At 36.7% G+C, this 20,869-nt stretch overlaps 1 protein-coding gene across 1 annotated transcript in view; it reads left to right on the top strand.

The window, feature by feature from the left end:
* The first annotated feature begins 7,512 nt into the window (after nucleotides 1–7,512).
* Nucleotides 7,513–20,869, top strand: part of LOC150104249 (ribose-phosphate pyrophosphokinase 2-like) — a 185,770-nt gene continuing 172,413 nt past the window's right edge. Inside the window, exon 1 of the mRNA XM_090396866.1 lies at nucleotides 7,513–7,839. Within this exon, the coding sequence (XP_090252992.1) occupies nucleotides 7,718–7,839 (122 nt within the window). The 5' untranslated portion in view covers nucleotides 7,513–7,717. The remainder of the gene's footprint in view (nucleotides 7,840–20,869) is intronic.

The raw sequence follows: 20,869 nt of genomic DNA, 5'->3' as shown, positions 1-20,869 counted from the left end.
GTAGTTTGTATGGCTATTCCAACTTTGATCAGCATCGAAGTGAAGTCCAAGGTAGCATGTTGTTTTCACCTGTGTGATGGTTGTGATTTTTGGTTCTGGACTTTGTGTATAGGAGGATGAATGTTTGATAGTGAGATATTTAGTTTCTATGAGCAGGGTTTGGGGGTTTTTGAATATCATTAGCTTTGTTTTTCCAGGGTTTATATATATGCCGTTTTCAGTTAACCAGTTAGTGATTTGATTGATGTCGTGTTGCATATTTTTGTAAGCGATATTTGCATTGTTGTGAATGGATACTATGGCAGTGTCGTCTGCATACTGGAAGATTTTACTTAATAATGTAAACATTATTTAAAACATTAGTTAATAATAATAATAATAATAATAATAATAATAATAATAATAATAATAATAATAATAAATCTATCACTTGATTTAAGGCATGTAGCCTGTGTAGCTCAGTAGAAATGGCGTTTGCATTCTACAGCGCTTGACCGCACGACGAAAGGCGTTCGAATCTTGTTGCCGACTAGTGGAACTTTTTCTAAGCCTTTTCTCGACAGGTTCCAGAGTTAGTCGATCTCTGGCACGGGCTAGCGGGTTTTTCCTCCCGGAAACTCGGGTTTTTCGTCCCATAAACTCAAGAAAATCGGCCGTCGAACCCACACTATTTTCAGACATTAAATATATTGTGTTAGGGACCACCAGATGACGGCAGTTACTAGCCGCCCACTTCACTGCGTGCCGATTAATTAGTAATAGCCTTGGGTCAGCTATCTCTGATTGGCTACCAGTGGAGATTGAACTGTCCACTCAGTCTCCAAAAGTTAGGGCTTATAAACGGCCTCGCCTATTCCCTATATGGGAACAAAAAAGGAGTAAGCTGATTTTTTTTTTTTTTTGAAATGATCTAAGATTGAGAAAGATGTTTGAAACCTGCCTGTTCTTTTGGATGATGGAAATTTAATATGCTCTCTATTCTGCCATCTGTAATTTTTATTAAAAAAAAAAACTTATGAAGGACTGGTAGAAGTGTTATATGTCTATAATGTCTTATGTCAGTTTTAGCATCCTTCTTATATAGAATGATGAGTTTTCCAGTATTTCAACTTTTAGTTCATCCTATTATTAAACACTCAGTATACAAACAGTATGCTAGTTTAATATGCCGATTTCTCTATTTTTTTAACATTTCTATAAGTATTCCATCAAGGTCAGGTACCTTTCCATTTTTCATTTTTGTAAATGCATGTGTTACTTTATTATTTTTGCCTGTATATCATTATAGTTTTCAGTATCCTTTTCTCCATTTTATATAAATTTCATTAACGTTTAAATACAACATACAAAAAGAAATTCAAATAGTTAAAACAAAAATTAGGAATATTTTATTTTAATTCTATCGATGTTTTTGGCATAAACGTAAATACGATTTATTTTTATTCATAGGAATAAACAGAGTTTTCCTCACTACGCCTATTATTTCTGAAGACGAATGAAAATGCCCCTGAATAGTGGCAAATATCCCTACCCCAATAGACAAATTCCTGCAAATGCAAGAAAAAATTGTGTCCGTACTGTATTTTGATGTACAATATAGCTTACTATATTGTACATCAAAATACAGTACGGACACAATTAGTTTATGTTCTATATGTAGCCAATTAGTGCAAATTGGCGAAATTCGGAATAAAAATCACCCGCTTATGCATAATGATAAACATTTCCTCTCACACAGACGCCATACGTTGTCATTAAGTATACTAATTTTAGAATTTAAAAATTTAAGCGAAAACATTCAAACTAGCATGCCTTTTATATTTAAAAAATTGTAAAAATGCGCCTGCGTAACGCGAAAGGGCAGCATAATGTATCGTCAAGGGAAACGCGTGTTGTTACACAGTACCGTGTCAACGTGCTAAAGATACGAAATTTGTCAGACTGCATTCTGCTATTTTATTATATTTCATTAAAAAAAAAAAATTTGGTCGCCGTCCGTTAAAATGATTTTACGGCCCACTAACGGATTTCTACTCACAGTTTGAAAAATACTTCCCTAGAAATACAAATCAATGATCCAAACCCGGACCTCACGTCTGTCTGGACTCGGACTAGTGCCGTACCATTAAAACTTAGACATATAACTCTCTATTATTTATCCATGTATACGTTTCACTTTTGAACTTGAGAACAACAGTACACTATCATTTCTGTATATATTCCTAAAGGTTTCCAAAGAAACTCACTTATTCATTGTACAGAAAGCTTATCTCCACTAGAAGATACTTCATACCTCACCTCATCACCCTGATGCAAATAACTAACTAAATAAATAAGAATTATTTGAAAAATGATAAGCGACATAACATACATCTAGAAATATAGAGAAGAGGAAGCTGTCACTCTGGCTGTCATTCTAGGAAAATTATCTCCCAAAGTGTCTGCAATAGCTTTAGGATCAGCAACAACAGATCTATTCTGTTCCAAGATAGACAAATGCAGGTTCTATTTCTAAGTTTAATTTTTGCACTGAATCGATTATGTAAATTGGATCCCAGATTGTTTTTGATTCAGACACTTCTCACATAATGTGCTTTGGTCCAAGCACGTTTAAAGGCTATTAGATTTGATAAGGTGGGATATTTATGTAATACACCCTGAACTCTGTCTAGTGTTTTTTTGGCTTCTTGAAACTTTGGATTCCACCACGGTTTTAGATTGAGTATAAATCGAGATGGTGTTTTGGGAATTATAGTTCTACTTCAGTTGAGGTACATCTCTGACCACTCAGTCTCCAAAAGTTAGATTGGTCTGAAATGGCCTCACTTACTCCATATAAGGGAATAAACGGCGTTAGCTGGGTTTTTTTTTATTGTGTGTATCATCATGCAGCCAAAAGACTCATTGTGGGAAACCCACAATAACTATTCTTCTCATTCTCTGTCTGGCCATTCATAACTACTCCTCTCAATACATTCTACTCATTTGCCACTCTTCAAACAACAAATCTTGTTCGTACATCCTTACTAACTACTCTCTTACCCAACTTTGAAGAGTGACTCCTTGTTCCCTCCCTTCTCGTTATGAATTAAAAATTACTTTTGTGTCAGTCTTATAGAATCTCTTTAGTGACTTATACGTTTCTATCATGTACCCTCTTGTACCTCCCTCTCAACTAAATTCTGCAATTCGAACACACTTTCAATCTCTCCTCAGAAGCAATTCACAGACCTGTCACCAGCTGGGTTATTCATTTCTGAATCCACTCTAAGACGTCCTGATCCCCTAGAAAACCAAATGATCGAATCTATGCATTCTAGTCCAGATGCAACCAAATAATAGACTTATAAAGAGGAATCACAACCTCCCTGTCTTCACTTCTTAATGTGTTCTTCAACATCGAAGTAATCGTTTGATTACTTGGATGACTCCGTATACTAATACTGGAAGCATTGGTAATAAGATGGAAGAATTTTGGCCACTGTTAGTGTGCAACCCAACTAAACATTATAAGTGACGCTTAGCTAACAGAAGATGGCGAACTGTAGTTAGAGGAATATAATGTGGATTTAGTATTTTCAGTTCAGTATGTTCAGAGTAACTGAACAGGGGAATAGGATATTGCTGAAGACAGTAGATGATTGCAGCCAAGACGAATCAGTCGGACAGATGGCAGTTCTTTTGAATCAATCTGTTGTAGGATCGAGGCCAGTAGGACAAAATATAGAATTGGTTGCTGATATAGGTTAGGGATGATGTGGAAAATAAACATCAACTGAGCAGTATGAGTGCAAGTCGAGTAATTATTATGAGGGACTTCAACTTCGGAGACATATCTTGGAAGGAAAGAATATCACATAGCAGGAAGGAAATGGGATTCATAAACTTACTACACTTACTAAGTGATAATTACTTGAAGCAGAACTTTATTGGAAGGGACTCCTGGTACGAGGGAGTCGGGTATTGTAATTGGATCAGAATACTGTTCATATGGCAAGGTTTGAGGGTTTTTGGAGGAATCAATCGACCGTGAGATGCGGTGATTGATTTTTTTTTTAAGCGCCTCCGTAGCGCAATTGGAAGAACGACGGTACATTGCGCCCTTCGATTGGAATAGGCCTAAGTTCGATTCTCGTCGCGACGGGAGGAATCTTTATCTGGTCGATTTCAATCGAAGGTGAGTTAGCCGATCTCATATGGAGGTAGCAGGGTTTTTTCTCCCGGAAACTCGGGTTTTTCATCCCGCATACATAAAAATCGGCCCATCAGAACACACGCAATTTACAGACAAAAAATTACTAGTTGTGGTGGTGTTGGAAGTGGGCGGTAGATGGCGTTGATGGAGATGATTCGTAGTAGAGGTTAGGTGTAGAGAGAATTGTAGATGTCCTCCCACGATGAGTCTTCGGACTCCTTGGAGGTATCAGGAATAATAATAATAATAATAATAACTAAGGTGGCGGCATTCTTCAAATTGGAAAAGGTGATCATGTGACATTGACTTGGGGAAGTAGCAAAACGTGGAAATTATAGTTAAGAAGAGGTTTGTTAAGAAGAGGAACCATAAATCAGGTAATTATGATACACCTAGGAGACAGCTTGAAGCAATGGGAAGGATGTTCACAGTGCATTGTGGATAGTCAAGGACTATCTGAACAAAGCAATATCACACTGTATACCCAAAGTCAGGAGGATAAATCGGATAGGAGTTAGGGAAAAGGTGAAAAGGGAAAAGCATAAGGGAAAAGGTGACCAGCTAAATCATGAACAGTACAAGAGGCAAAAAAGTTGACCATCATGTTAAGGAAGACAAAATCCAATTATTAATTGAACGAGGCGATAGGGACTGATGTGGAACAGAAGCTGATGAATTGGAGGTACTCAGGATATCGCAACATCTGGATGCAAATGCAGCTGCGGGATTGGATTGGATATCGATTCCCACTTTAGAGAATGTGCAGGGGAACTGGCAATGTTCACTAGGCTGTTTAATATAAGTCTCATCTCTGTCAAAGTCCCAGGAGAGTTAATGCAGGGCAAAACAAATCCTTGGCACAAATGAGATCTAAGTATGTGGTAGCTAATTATACTATAGATAAATCAGTATCTCAGGAGTAGTGGTAAAAGTACTGGAAAAGTTGGTCGAAAAACAGAATTCAAGAATGGGTGGATAAGAATCTGATAACTTATGAAGGGCAACATGGTTTTGTGAAGGGTAGGTGATGCCTTAGTAATCTTTTTATAATAGATTGACAGCTGAGTTGGATAAAGGGTATGGCTACCGATGACACTGCAAGATTTTGCAAAGGCATTTAACAGGAAACCACAGAATTGAATAAGCCAACAGTATGGGCAATACATAATGGATGTCAATTTAATATGGAAAAATATAAAGTTATGCATTTAGACAGAGATATTGCAACAGACATATATATACCACAATGAAGGAACTGTACTTCAGGAAATTGATGAGGCCAGGGATTTGGGAGGTTTCAGTAAAGAGAGATTTGAAGTTTAGATGGCATGTTTCTAAAACAGCCAGAGAAAGGTAAAATAGTTCACAGGGTTATTTGATTATTGAAGAACACACTAACAAGCTCAGATAAGTTATCATTCTTCTTTATAAAGCCTTGATTGACCACATCTAGATTGCTGTCCTTAGATCTGATCACCTGAGTTTCTTGGGATGAGGAAGTGGTGGAGATGATCCAGAGGTGTGTGTCTATGAAATGCTTTTTATGAGGACAGACTGAGGTTTTGTGAATTGCAAAAAGTTGGTTAGTAGGTGAAAATGGGGGATATGAAAGAAAGAAACATTTTTGTTACTTAACGACTTTTAAAGGATTGATGTAAGAGAAATGTTTCATCACTTCGCTAGAGAAGGCAGAACAAGAGGTCATCCCTGAAAGTTGGATAAGAGTGTGGTTAGTAAGGGTGTGAGGACTAGATTTTTTTGGCTGGAAGAGTGGTGAATGAATGGAATGGCTTGCCTGAGTTAGTTGTGAGTGCTTTGTCTATTAATGGTTTCATGGAGGTATGATAGTACTGTGTTGATAGTTTGGGTCTCCCATAATGAGTCTTTGGAGTTTATGGAGGGTTCCATACAACAATGACAACAACAGAAATAATAAATATGTTTGATATTTATTTTATAATCCACACAATATTTGCTTCCTTAGTGATAGACTGCTTGAGGAAAGACTGTTCTTTTCGAGTTTCCAGTTAAAGGAGATATTTTTTGTGCCTTTCTTCCGTCATTTTTGAGTCATCGATGTTTGGTACAGGCTTCTTGTTTGAAAGTCTAGTTTTTAACGAGAAACCTATTTTCCTGTACCTAACATTAATCGACACAAAATATCGTCCATACCACTCACAATATTTCAGACAAACGTTCACATGATTTATTGTATGATGATGATAATACAATTATATTATGATAATGGCATTAGCAAACTATCAGTGATAAGTGGAGAGTGGAGACTGGCTGCTTGTTGACCTTCAAAATGTTATTTACAGCTGAAGGAGCTCTACTTACTCCCTTTGATAATAATAATAATAATAATAATAATAATAATCATAATAATAGACAGAAGAACAAAGATTGGTGATTCATATAAGTTCCAGCTGCTTTTCAAAAAAGGAGCTTACTAAGTATTGCGAGATTTATAATAATTTTCTCAATAAAACTTTATAGCTATATTAAATGAATTTTAAAGAGGTGAGATTGAACTGCGCACTTAGTCTCCAAAAGTTAGATAGGACTAGAAACCATCTAGCACAGGAGAATGGAAGTGAGAAAAATCTGTTCCAATCTGGTGAAGGGGGGGGGGATAAGTGTTTTAATTTTATTTTAATTGCTTCTGGATGTCTTTATCTTATCTGCTTTTATTTTACCAATAGAGTTTACTATAAATGTTCATCGTTTTTGATGTTTTGGGGACTAAAATAATGGCGAAGAATATCACTTAGCTTCGAAACGGCTAGCAAAGAAGATATTAGTTTGTAGTGAGATCGATATCACGATTAAATGACGCCCTAAGCCAGTAATTGTTTTGTTCATCAACGCATCCCAATATCTCATACAAAAAGTTATAGGTTTCCGGAAACCCGAGTTTTTCCTCCTGCAAAACTAGTTGCTTTAGTTGCTTCGACACCTAGTAAGTGACTTTAGTGCTAACCACTAATTGTACGATTTTTGAGAAAAAAAATTATCCGCATTATTTTATTTATTTATTTATTTTATAATTATAATTGTTGTTAACTGTCAATTTGGGAAGAGAGAGAGGGAGAGAGAGAGAGAGAGAGGTGCAGTTTTAATTTTTGTTGAAAAGAATTAAGTTTGTTTTTGTGTAATATTTGAATGCATATTTCATTAGATTATACAGCACGTAATTAACAAAACATTGTTAAACATTCGTATTTCGCGTGAAATATCACGCGAAATACGAAATTAAATATTGCTTTCATGATTTTTGATTACAACAGCAGCAGCAATTGATTCTACGGAGCAAATCTGTTTGTTTATTATTAATTTAAATTTATGTTCTAAGTGTACAGCTATTGGTGATTTTCTTTCATGAACCCTCGAATGTTATTTAATTCTCCCTCTCCTCGTCACTGATCTTGGAATAACTTGCTTGTAGTAATTCTTGTTCCTAGTGTAATGCAGTAGAATAAGAATTATTAATTGTAATTGTTTAGTGTAACGGTTGTAAAGATGCGCAGTATAAAAATATTTAGTGGTTCCTCACATCGGCAATTAGCCGAAAAAGTTGCTGATCATCTGGGATTAGAATTAGGAAATGCTGTTTTAAAGAAGTTTAGTAATGGAGAAACACAGTAAGTAGTATAAATAAAAATACACATTTTATGTTATTTCGGTCTTAGTAGTAAACCAAGTTCTTTGTCAACAGTATTGATTTACTAAATCGTTGTCATACATACTGCTCGTGGGATTTGTTGTTTCAGTAACCTTTATATGCAAATGTATTACAGAAAAATTTCAACTTATTGGATACTTAGTGTATACAGAGATGTCAGTTGATTAAATTACCTCTTCCCTCCATTTTAGGATTATCCTGCAGAAGAAATGGTTTGCAGAATACCTTAATATACTGGTTATGTTCTCCAGTAAATAAATCAATGCCCACGTGGTAGCGCGAGCAGATGTCGTCCTCACCCCTCGGCGAAAGAAGTGGTTTCAAATTCTACTTCAGCTTTGGATATTTGTGAAAGTCTAAGTGACAGGCGATTTTCGTCGCCCGGTGTTTGATCACTAAAATTCCATGTTTGGATTTTTGTGATCAAACACCGGGTAGGTGTTTGATCACTAAAGTAGAGATCAAAGAGTAGGATTCCCGGATAATGTAACTCTTAGGTTACAAAACCTGTAGCACTTCAGTATTGTATGTAAGGGCAGAATAATCGTGAAAAATTTATTATTATTAAATGGTATCTTCATCGAGTTCCACGACACATTGCACGAGGTCGGTTTATTTATTATGCTGAAGAACAGACCTTGTTACCTCAGTTTATAAGTTGACTGAGAAGGGAAAAAAAATCATTTTTATCTCGTATAGATATAAAATGAATGGAAAAAAGAAGAAATGGAACATCCTGGCCACTTAGCTTAGAATTACGAGAGGAGAAAGATATCGTATCGCGTTACTATGTAAACCTTTATGTTAGCTCATTCAACTTCGCATCGCAGTGCTAGCGATTAGAAACGTTCAAATCAGCCCATGTCACCGTATGTTTTGGCTTGCGTGCATGTGTCTGTATATGTTTTAGCAATCGCGATATTTTATTGCTCTCCGCCGTATATGTTGTATTTATTTATTTTTATTGTAATGTATACTTGAATTGATTCATCCTGTTACATTCTGCAGGAATATTGGTGTTTTCAATAAATTTTGATGGTTTATTTATGTGAAGCGGACATTTCTGAAAACAAGAAACCAATCTTGGTGTAACTGTAGCGAAGTCAAGTATTGTATATTATTACGTTAGAAATCCTTACGGGGTCGGCGCGAGTCCCGAGTAAGTTCATGAAATAAGTTCATGCTAGCAACTAACTTAGTAGGGCATCCAATCCATACTATATTTCAGATATTAGGAGTTGAATAAGAGAAGTAAAGGGGCCACTTTTTTTACTTCTGTAGGAAAGAATACTGAATAGAGCAAAGGTTGGTCAATTGGTTGAGCCTCTGCTACTAATGGCTCACGCGAAACGTTAAGCAAGTGTGAGCGCAATTGGAAGGGGACCAATCGTTCGATGCTGTTGGCACACTCTCCCTCGATGAGTCTTTGGACTCCCTGGAAGTGTCAAATAATAATAATACCTGTAAATAGTTATAGGAAAGGAAGGATAACTGTTTTTTTTTTATTTGAAAAAAAGGAAAAAACAACAACTAAATTCCTCACTTTTTCTACCTTTTTAATCTCTGCTCACATGTCTTGCCACTCCCTGTGCTATGTAAATAAAAAAATAAAAAACCGAGAAAGATTGGCGATTCCTCATTCCCCACGAGATTTCATCCTTTTTTTTTTCTCTCAAACTGGTAGGCAACTGGCATCTGCCTACTTACCATTGCTAGATTTCATTGCATTTCTATGGCATTTTAAAATATAAAATGTGTGTTCTCTGCTCTCCTAAGTCGTAAGGAAATTAACCTCAATTCTGCCTGGGAGATAAAACTCTACTTGGCTATATCCAATTATGGAAATGGTAGAAATATGGCTAGGGAAAAGTTCTTTTAAATGGTAGCTAGATTCAAACTTACATGGTGTTTCTTTTGCAAACATAGCACCATGGATGTTACTAGGAGGCTGTACATTCTTTCATCCTCTCTTTATCAATGTATCAATTAAGTTCATCTGCCATGGAGTGCTATTCAACAAATCATATAACTTATTATTGGAAGCGGAATCTAATAGATTGGTATTAGAAGGAAGGTTAGACCAAAAACATTAGTATGGAAGTGAGAAATGATATACTAGGATCTGGAGAGAAAACTCGTTTTCTTGGTTTATTATATTCTTCTCCCTTCACTATTTGGTTATTTCCTACCAGTGTTGCCCCTACTGTTTATGTTCCAATCCCATATTCTTTAGTTTATGCAAGAGTTTTTGATGTGACATCCTATAAAATGTCTTAGCAAAATCCAATATTATCATAGTGCATCCATTCCCTTTATCCAACTCAGCCATAATATTGTTATAAAATATGAACAAACTGCTAAAACATTTCCTTTAGTAAACCCCGTGCTGTTCCTTGTAGAGTATAGCTTGTTTGTCTACCCATTTCTGCATGTGAGTTCTTACCAACTTCTCTAAAACCTTCACTACCACATCAGAGATACTGATAGGTCGGTAGTTAGACACATCAGATTTTGCACCATTCTCATACAATGCAACTGTCATACATTCCTTCCATTCATGTGGTATTATTCCTGAGCTATACTCAAGTTATACAAGCATATGAAAGGTCTAGCCAATTTGATTGAACATTCCTTCGGCAAATGTGCTGATATTCCATCTGTCTCTGTTTACAAATTCTTATCCAGGTTATTCAACCTCATTTTCCTGCTCCTCTAACTCTTTCTCCAATATAGCAGTAGCACAGTACACCATGTAACACGTGTGTGGTTGATATCTTAACAAAGTGAGCACTCATTAATTGAACAATCTCATTAGCTTCTGACACTAGAGTACCATCTGATTCAGTAAAGTTTAGAGAAAAGAGCAAACTCCTAATAACAGTGGTAAGTATCTGCTGGATTTCTGTTCATGATATGGACTGGTCATTACTAACACCATGTTCCAGCACAAAGATCTCCATAAATTCACATGAAGAAGAAGAAATAAGAAAACTCTCATTGACTATGTTTTTGTTGATAGTAATGTCTTCACACAGGCATATAGAATAAAGACATAAGAGTATGCAGAGGATTTGAAATAGGAAATGCTCACCATTTAGTTTTGAGCAGGATAAAATTGAATATTATATTGTAAAGAAACGTATGTAAAAAGCTTTTAAAAAGAATCAAATTGAACAGCTTTAAGAGGTGAACTATAGACTGTAGTACACAAACAAAAAGGGATTGTAAACAAGAACCGAATCAGTGGCAGACCTCGAAAAAAGCATCCATTGATTATTATTGATTGAAATATCAATTGGAATATTATTATTCCTGACACCTCCAAGGAGTCCGAAGACTCATCGCAGGAGGACACCTACAACTGTCTCAACTGATACAATTGTCTCAACCACTACACTGAACCTCTGCTATGAATCATCTCCATCAGTGCCATCTACCGCCCACCTCCACCACGATCACAACTAGTATTCTATGTCTGTAGATTGCGTATGTTCTGAAGGGTCGATTTGTCTGTATGCCGGATGAAAAACCCGAGTTTCTTCTTCTTCTCTTCCGTCTAAGATGGGTTGAGTCTTCTCTTGAGCAGGATCTTCCAGTCTTCTCTGTTCCTTGCTGTTCGAACAAGTTCCTTATATGGTCTGCATCCCGAGATGTTCTTTATTAATTTCAGCCAGGTAATTCTTGGTCTTCCGGGTCTTCTTTTTTTCAGTTGGAAAAGTATTGATTAGGACGTTAGGAAGTCTGTCTGCATCCATGCGTACAGTGTGTCCAAACCATCTCAGTTGTTGTTTTCTAATTTTTTCTATTATTGTCTTTTTATACAATAGTTCTTGTCTGACTGTGATGTTTGTTTTCTTTTCTATCCAACTTGTTTATTTATTTTTCTTAAGCATTTCATTTCAAATGCCAGTAGTTTTTTCTCCTCTCTTTTTTTTAACTGTCCATGCTTCTGCTCCATAGATGACTGTTGGTATAATTATTGCTTCATATAATTTGGCTTGCTTAGATATCTTTTTTTTTTCTCCAGATTTTCTGTAATTTTCCCATGGTGGTCCATCCTATCCCTATTCTGTGTTTGATTGTTTTGAGTTCATCTATTGTTTCTGTTAGTTTTGATCCAAGGTTATATGAAGTTGTCTAATTGTTCTATTTGTTCTCTGTTTAGGGTGGCTGAGATGGTAGTTCTGTTCCTCCCTATTTTCATCACTTTTGTCTTTTGTATATTTATTGTCATGTCATATGTTTTACAGGTTTCGTTTAGCTTGTTGATCAACTTTTGTAGTTCATTTGAGGTTCTTGCAGGAAGGACGAGATCATCTGTATATTTGATATTATTTATGTTTAAACCATTGACATTGATTCCAGGCTCATTGTCTATTGCCTTCTTTACAACTTCTTCTAGATATATGTTGAATAGGCATGGGGATAATGGGCATCCTTACATTACTCCTTTTTCGATCTCTATGGGTTCTGTTGTGAGTGTGTCCTTTTTAATTATTGCATTTGTCTTAGAGTAATATTTTATCAGAAACTGTATTATATATTATTACAAGGTATTATTACAAGGAGAAGGGCGATCAGAACACCCATGAGCAGTACAAGGCTCAAGCTAGGAAGGTTACCAGCATAGTAAGAAAAGCTAAATCAGATTATGAGAAGACCTTAGCCAAAGAGATCAAAGGTAATCCCAAAGAGTTCTTCCGCTATGTGGCAAGTAAGAGGAAGAATGACTTCGGAAGGATAACCTTAGTGGGTGCTGATGGTATTGAGGTGACAAAATCAGATGTAATAGTCGAGTTACTGAGTGATCACTTCTCAAAAGTCTATCACCCAAGTGAGGATATCTCTATACCTATAGCAATACCTAATGTGAGAATTGAAGCTAAAGAATCAGAAGTATTAAATATATTGCAAAACTTAAATGCAAACACTGCGGTAGGCTTAGATGGAATATCAGCTCGGGTGTTGCGTGAATGTGCAAATGAATTGTCAACCCCTCTTACCTGGATATTTAATTTAAGTTTGAACTCTGGTATGGTCCCTAGGGAGTGGAAGTTAGGCAATGTGGTTCCTTTGCATAAGGGTGGCTCTAAAACTGCGGTATTGAATTACAGACCAATCACCATCTCAGGAGTAGTGGTAAAAGTATTGGAAAAGTTGGTTAAAGACAAAATTCAAGAATGGGTGGATCAGGATATGATACTCTATAGAGGCCAACATGGTTTTGTTAAAGGTAGATCCTGCCTTAGCAATCTATTAACTATTCATAATAGAATAACATCAGAGTTGGACAAAGGAACTGGCTACACAGTGGTACTTCTGGATTTTGCTAAGGCTTTTGACAGGATACCCCATAGAACACTGTTACGCAAATTGGAGCAGATGGGAATGGATATTAAATTGGTGATATGAATAGGAGAATGGCTCAGGGAGAGATACCATAAGGTGGTGTATGGAGGAGCCGAGTCCAGAATGAGGCAGGTGACCAGTGGTGTACCTCAGGGCTCTGTGCTTGGGCCAATGTTGTTTAATTTGTATATAAATGATATAGGAAACGGCTTAAAGGGAGATATTCAGTTGTTTGCTGATGATGCAAAGTTGTGTAGTGCAATAAAAAATCAAGCTGATGTTGAAAGTTTGCAGGAGGATTTAAATAAGCTGGTAAAATGGGCAAAAGAAAATGGATGTCAGTTCAATGTGGAAAAGTGTAAAGTCATGCATTTTGGGATTAAAAGATTACCAGCTGTGTACTACATCGATGGAAAGGTACTCCAAGAGATTGATGAGGCTAGGGACTTAGGGGTATTGGTAGATAGGGAGATGAAGTTCAGAGGACACATTGCTAAGGTGTCCAAGATTGCACATAGGATTACTTGGTTGTTGAGGAACACACTGACATCCAGAGATAAGGAGGTTATTATTCCCCTTTATAAAGCATTGATACTTCCACATTTGGATTACTGTGCTCAGGTCTGGTCACCTGGATTCCTTGGAGATGAGGAGGCTGTGGAGAGGGTTCAGAGAAGAGTGACCAAGTTGGTGAGTGATATAAAAAATGCTCCCTACATTGATAGATTGAGAGCTTGTGGATTGCAGAGGTTGGTTGATAGGCGAAGAAGAGGGGATATGATAGAAACATTCAAATTACTAAAAGGTTTTTATAGGATTGATGCAGGGGAAATGTTTCAGCTGTGTGATAGTGATGGAAGAACAAGAGGTCATCTCTGGAAATTAAAGAAGAGTGTGGTTAACAAAGGTGTCAGAACAAGGTTTTTTGCCTGGAGGGTGGTGAATGAGTGGAATTCATTGCCTGACTTTGTTGTGAGCTCTTCATCTGTAAATGAATTCAAGAAGAGATATGACAGATATTGTTTTGCTAGTTTGGGTCTCCCGCGATGAGTCTACTGACTCCATGGAGATACCCGTAATAATAATAATAATAATATTTGTCTATTGTTTTTTATAGTAGAATTTTAAGAAGGATTTCTCTGATGTTATTGAAAGTTTGTTTAGAGTCCACAAAACAACAATATAGTTCTTTATGGTCTTCCCAGCTGAGCTCTGTTAGTTGGTGCAATGTGAAAATTTGCTATATTGTTGAAAAGTTTCCTCGGAAACCAGCTTGTTCTATGTCTATCATTTCTTCATAGGTGTTTTTTAATCTATTTTGTATAATTCTTATGAATATTTTATAGGTGTGAGGGAGTAAATTGATTGGTCTGTAATTTCTGGAGTCTCTTTTGTCTCCTTTCTTGTATATTGGGATGATCTTTCCAGTTCTCCAGTCATCTGGGATCTCTCCTGTTTGTAGTATTATATTGAATGGGGTTGTTAAATATTCTATTGACATGTTGCCTCCATATGACCACAGTTCAGTAGAGATAGTATCAATGCCTGGTGCTTTATTGTTTTTCATCTGTTTTATTGTGTATCTAACTTCTTCTTGTAAAATTTTTGGATGATCGTTATTTTCTTCTATTGTTGGCATTGTAGTTTTGTTTCCTTGGTGGTAGATAGTCTTAAAATGGTTTGACCAGATTTTTCTTATATATTCAATATTCCCGGTTTCAGTCATCTTGTTTTTATCATTGTTACTGCTTTTGCTTTTGATGAGAATTCCTTTGTAATTTCTCTTACAGTATCAGGGAAGACTTTTAGGTTGTTTTGTTGGCATTTCTTAGCTTTTTCTTCTAACCATTTTTCTTTGGCTTTTTTGTATAGGTTATCAACTCCACCCCCCCCCCCCCCGGGAGAAAAAACCATGCTACTTCCATACGAGATCGGCTAACTCACCTTTGATTGAAAATCGTCCAGATAAAGATTCCTCCTGTCGCGACGAGAATCAAACTTAGGCCTGTTCCAATCGAAAGCTGCAATGTACCGTCGTTCTTCCAATTGCACTATGGAGGTGCTATATTAACAGAGAGAGAGAGAGAGAGAGAGCAGTATTGGAATAGTAAACATGAAAGGAAGTTTTATCTAATATTATAGGAATTTATTTTTATGCGAGCCTTTGTAGCTCAGGTGGTATCAATGATTCCTTCATATAAAGAACCTTTATCAGGGCTTTTCAAATGAAGATCGAGTTAGCTGGTCTCATATGGAGGTGGCATTTCTCTCTCACTCTTTTTCTCTCAGATACTTGAGTTTTTTAACCTTTAGAACAGGCAGACTGGTCAGAAAAGTACATGCATTTGCAGACAATGCAGGTAAGATTGGCCATCCTATCATTAGCAGGAAGCAGGCTTTGGCCGTGACAGGCCACTTGCATAACACGAACGGGAAGATGGAAGGTACATTGTTTTTAGGTTTAGGTATGTTTTGCAAATTGCTTAAAGATCCATTATATTTCATGACAAATGGATATGTAAGCCATAACTAAATAAATAAGTGACTAATGATTCATTACTTATGTAAGATTTTATTTAACATAGAATTTTAGCCCTAGTAGCAAGAGGGTTTTCAATATGACTTTACTTTCAAATTAGCCAAATAGAAGAGAAAACTGTGAGCTACATGTGCATGATAGAGTGGTACATATCATGCTAAAATGTATTCAAATCCTAGCTGTACAAATGGGAAAAAGTATTAATTAATTTTAAAAAAAAATGTTGGTTATGGAATGTACAGAGAACTATTTCTCCATTATGGGAATAATTTCAGGCTATCATTTCTGTTCTTTCAAATGGTGAAGTAAGGTTTCACAACTCTTTATATGAGTATTGATAATTGCTTTTGTGAAGGACATTCATTAATCTTCTTTCACGGGATTTGATGTGATGTCTGGCATGTTCTGCAATTCCTAATGATCTACTTCATGGAATTTAATGTAATTCAGATATTTATCCATTGCATTTGTATTGTATGACTGCCTGTCTACATAAATTATTCCTAGAGTGGGTGGATTTTATTGAAATGGTACTTGAAATTCTCACAAAAATTTGACAAGCCATCTGATTGTCTCAATTGGACTGCCTGATTTTGAAATTATATATGGTGTAGCCACACTGAAAGAAGAAAGATTAAGATATAAAACATTGGGTAAAAGAATCAAACAGTTATGCAGAAGATTGAAAGAAAACTGGATAAATAGGCAATATACCAAGATAGAAGAATTACAAAATCAGAGAAGCATTCCTGAAAGTGAAAGAACTTAATGGAAAGCAAAACGTTCACAGTCTAATAACATCAAGGACAAAGATGGAAACATAATCATTGATAAGGAAAAGGTAAATGGAAGATGGGCGGAGTACTTATCGGATCTCTATGATGATGATAATGGTAGCATAACATAATGGTAACACAATTCACGACACATTAAGTTAAACGTAACAACAGATACCACTCTGCCAACAAGAAAGGAGATAGAACATTAATTAAGAATCTTCCTAATAATAAATCCTTTGGGTGTGATAATATCCCAGCTGAGCTGATGAAAGCTTTGACTGGCTTAGTGGAATCCATTCAGGACATCTATAAACAATAGAATTACCTGAAGTTTTTACAACATCTATCTGCATATCAATTCCAAAGAAAAATAATACACGAAATTGAGAGGATTACAGAACTGGGAGCCTAATATCCCATGCATCTAAAATTATTTTAACCATTGTTAGCAAACAAATTGAAAGAGCCTTAATCAGTGAATTGAGTGAACAACAGAAAGGTTTCAGAAGAGGAATGGGAACCATTAATGGGAACCAAAAATAATTAAATGTTCAATATATTAGATAAATTAGACATAAAGATCATGTACTTAAGAATATAAAAATGATTTACACCAAACAGAAAATGCAGCTGTTTAACTCTGAGGCTTCTGCAGTGAAAATAAAAAGAGGCATTAGACAAGGTTGTATCCTTTTATCAAATCTATTTAACATCTGTAGTCAGACAGTGATCAAAAAGATTGAAAAACAAAAAATAGGAATTCGTATCAATGGTATAAAATACAACAGTCTTAGATATGCTGATGATACTATTCTAATAGCAGAAAACAGAAATAAATTAATCAAATTACTGCAGCTACTAATTGAAGAAGGTAAAGAATTTGGATTAGATGTAAAATAAGACCAAATTTATGAAAATCTCAAAAATACACAGATCCAAGCGAGATATATTCATAAACAATATGAAAATTGAACATATAACAGAATACAAATATTTAGGCACCTACTTTACTGCAGATGGAAAGCAAGATAAAGAAATAAAAATAAGAACAGCCATAGCTAAAGATTTCTTTCTGGAAAAATAAAGATCTGCTCAGAAGTTCTGTGGTTATCGAGACAAAGAAAATAATGTTAAGAACATTAAGAACAGTGTGGCCAGTTTTCACATATGGAAGTGAGACGTATTCAAGAAGAGAGTAAGACTACAGATAATGGCCTTTGAAATGTGGTGCTATAGGAGAGCTCTGAAATTCTCATGGATATAACTTGTGACAAATACAGATGTCCTACAGAGAATGAGAACACAGAGATCTTTATTACAGGAAATGATCCAGACAAAGATGAGATCGGCAGGACATGTACTGAGAGGTTCAACAGGACAGAAGATACTAACAGTTTTAGAAGGAAAACTTATGGAAAAGGATCAAGAGGCAAAAAATTAAAAACATGGCTTGAAGATATAAGATCATGAACAGGATCACATGGCTATGCAGAAAAAAAATGGAACGCCACCAACAGAGAGAGAACTGGAAGGACATGATGCTGCACCCTCTCACTGAGGAAGCTACATGAAGAAGTAGCCACACTGACTTGAGAGAATAAAACATAGTATCCAAAATTCAGTTTTAATTAAAATAATTTTTTATTAGCAAAATGCTTCAAACCAATAGTAATAATTCTGCATTGAAGGGGGAACTAGATGAAAATAAAATGTTTTATTGAAGGGGAGAGAATCCACCATACCCAAAAATCGGTAAACCGGAGACCAAGCATAATACTTATTGAAGTCACTTCAAGTGCTTGCCATTCACAAGAAGATGAACATTTTATTATGTAATCTCACACCAGCCACTGAAATTAATCCACCACATAAAGACATTCACAAACACCTGTACCACAGTGAAATTCAAATCCATAGACTGTTTGTTAGAGATGCTAGCCATTCATGTCAGGGATTTAGGATCTCTGTTAAAATGTGCTGTTTCCAATTAGGTTTTAATTAGACTTTTTAGTGGCAAAAATTGGTGAAATAAAGTTATATACTTACAGATAACCCCATGAAACAGGTTAGAGTTTCAGAAACCTTGCCTACTTTTGACATGCTTGGTAGAATTTTAGTAAAGTGCACGGTTGGATAGTACTGTAAATATTCTTTCAGTACTGTAAATCTCTCATAGATATTATGAGTGGACTTGCAGAAGCAATGGAAATATGGATAATTAGCAATATCATAAGAGACTTTGTGGCATGCAGTACTTGCGGCATGTATGCTTCTAAGGAATTACATATGTGGTTTGTTAAAGAGAGTGGAGAGCGTATGTGCGCAAAATGCAGGCAGTTGGAGGAAATAACTACATTAGATATATCGATATCCGACTTTGTTGCTCCAGGAACGGAGAATGAAAGTAGGAGGACGAGTGGTGTGATAGGAGAGAATGAGAAAATAATGGTTGATAGTGTGGAAGGTGTGAGTGCCTGTGGAAGTTTAGGAGATGGTTTTGTTTGGGAGAGTGAATTTAGATTAAGAGTGACTGACCTGCAGCGGGAGATAGATGAGTTGAAAGAGGAGGTGGAATGTCTAGTGAATGAGAGCAGAAGTATGAAAGATAAGATTAGGAGAATGGAAGAGATGAATGCAAGGCGAATCAGAGTAGGAGAGAGAGAGAATTTAAGGAGTATGAGTGAGAGGTATGGGGGTGCTAGAAGAGGAGAGATTGGAAACAGTAGAAGAGAAGGAATGAGAGAGAGGTATGGGAATGCTAGCAGACGAGAGGATGAAAACAGTAGGAGAGACGGAATGAGAGAGAGATATGGAAGTGCTAGAAGAGGAGAGAATGGAAACGGTAGGAGAGATGGAATGAGAGAGAGGTATGGGAATGCTAGAAGACGAGCAGATGGAAACACTAGTAGGAGAGACAGAATGAGAGAGGGATATGGAAGTGCTAGAAGTGGAGAAAATGGAAACAGTAGGAGAGAGGGAATGAGAGAGATGTATGGGAGTGCTAGAAGAGGAGAGAATGGAAACAGTAGAAGAGAGAGGTATGGGAATGAAAGAAGAGAAGAGAATGGAAACAATAGGAGCGATGGAATGGTAAGAGGTATAATGTATGGTGACTCAATGATCCGTGGTGTTCAGGATAGGATGCGTGAGGAGTGTTTGCCAGGAGGAACAATAGAAAGGGTGGCTATGGCAATTAAGAGAAGTGAAAGGGTGGATGAGATGATTGTGATGGTAGGAACGAATGACTTGAGTGGTAATGTAAGTCGGGCAGCGAGAGATATGAGATTTTTGCTTGAGACTGTACGGAAGAAGACAGAGAGAGGAAAAATAGTGTGCGTGTTGCCTAGGTATGATAATGATGAGCTGAGCAGAAGAGCGGTGATATTGAATGGCATAATAGCGAGAATGTGTGACAAGAGAGGACTGGTATATGTGGATGCTTGGAGTGCGTTTGAGGAAAGAGAGGAGTTGTTTGCGAGAGACCGTTTGCATTTGAATGAGGAAGGACGTAGGCATCTGGAGAGATTGCTGTTCTGAACGAGTCAGTGTGTCCCAGGGAGGATGATAGCAGGGGTGGCCTCTTGTGGGAATGGATACTTGGGAGAAGGGAGACAATGTCAGGTAAGACTGAGCCCAGTGGAGTCTAGAAGGGATAATGCTGGGTATAGAAACAATGGCATTTATATGCTGTATACTAATGCCAGGAGTATCCGGAATAAGGGAGAGGAATTGGTGGCGCAGATAGCATCAGCCTGGCCAAAAATTATTGCGATCACTGAGACGTGGTTGACAGAATTGGATATAAAAACAGGAATAGAAGTCACTGGGTATAGCATTTTTCGCCAGGATAGGAGGGGAAAGCGTGGTGGTGGGGTGCTGCTTATGATAAGTGATGACCTATGTCCTCTAAGAGTGGAAAATTTGGAAGGTAGTGAGACAAATGATTTTGAGAGCGTATGGTGTGAGGTAGAGGTAGGTAAGACAGGATATTTAGTGGGGTGTTGCTACAGACCCAGGAGCACAGAGGATGGGGACCAGGAGATGTTTAGACAGCTAAGTTTGGCAAGTGCAAGAAGAATGATTGTTATGGGAGATTTTAACTTCAGTAGTATAAATTGGAGAGAGGAAGATGCATGTAACAATAGGGGAATGGAATTTCTAGAATTCTTGAGGGACAAATGTCTTAGGCAACATGTAACAGAGGGAACAAGAGGTTCAAAAATTTTGGATTTGGTTATAGCATCAGAAGAGTTGATAATAACTGAGTTGACGTCTCTCCCACCAGTTGGAGAGAGTGACCATATGGTTTTGACTTGGAAAAT

The sequence above is a fragment of the Typopeltis vanoorti genome, chromosome 8 (assembly GCF_054136105.1).
Source record: "Typopeltis vanoorti isolate ZY-2024b chromosome 8, IOZ_Tvanoo_1.0, whole genome shotgun sequence".
In the NCBI taxonomy this organism is placed as follows: domain Eukaryota; kingdom Metazoa; phylum Arthropoda; class Arachnida; order Uropygi; family Thelyphonidae; genus Typopeltis; species Typopeltis vanoorti.
This window is presented reverse-complemented; position numbering and strand designations above follow the sequence as displayed.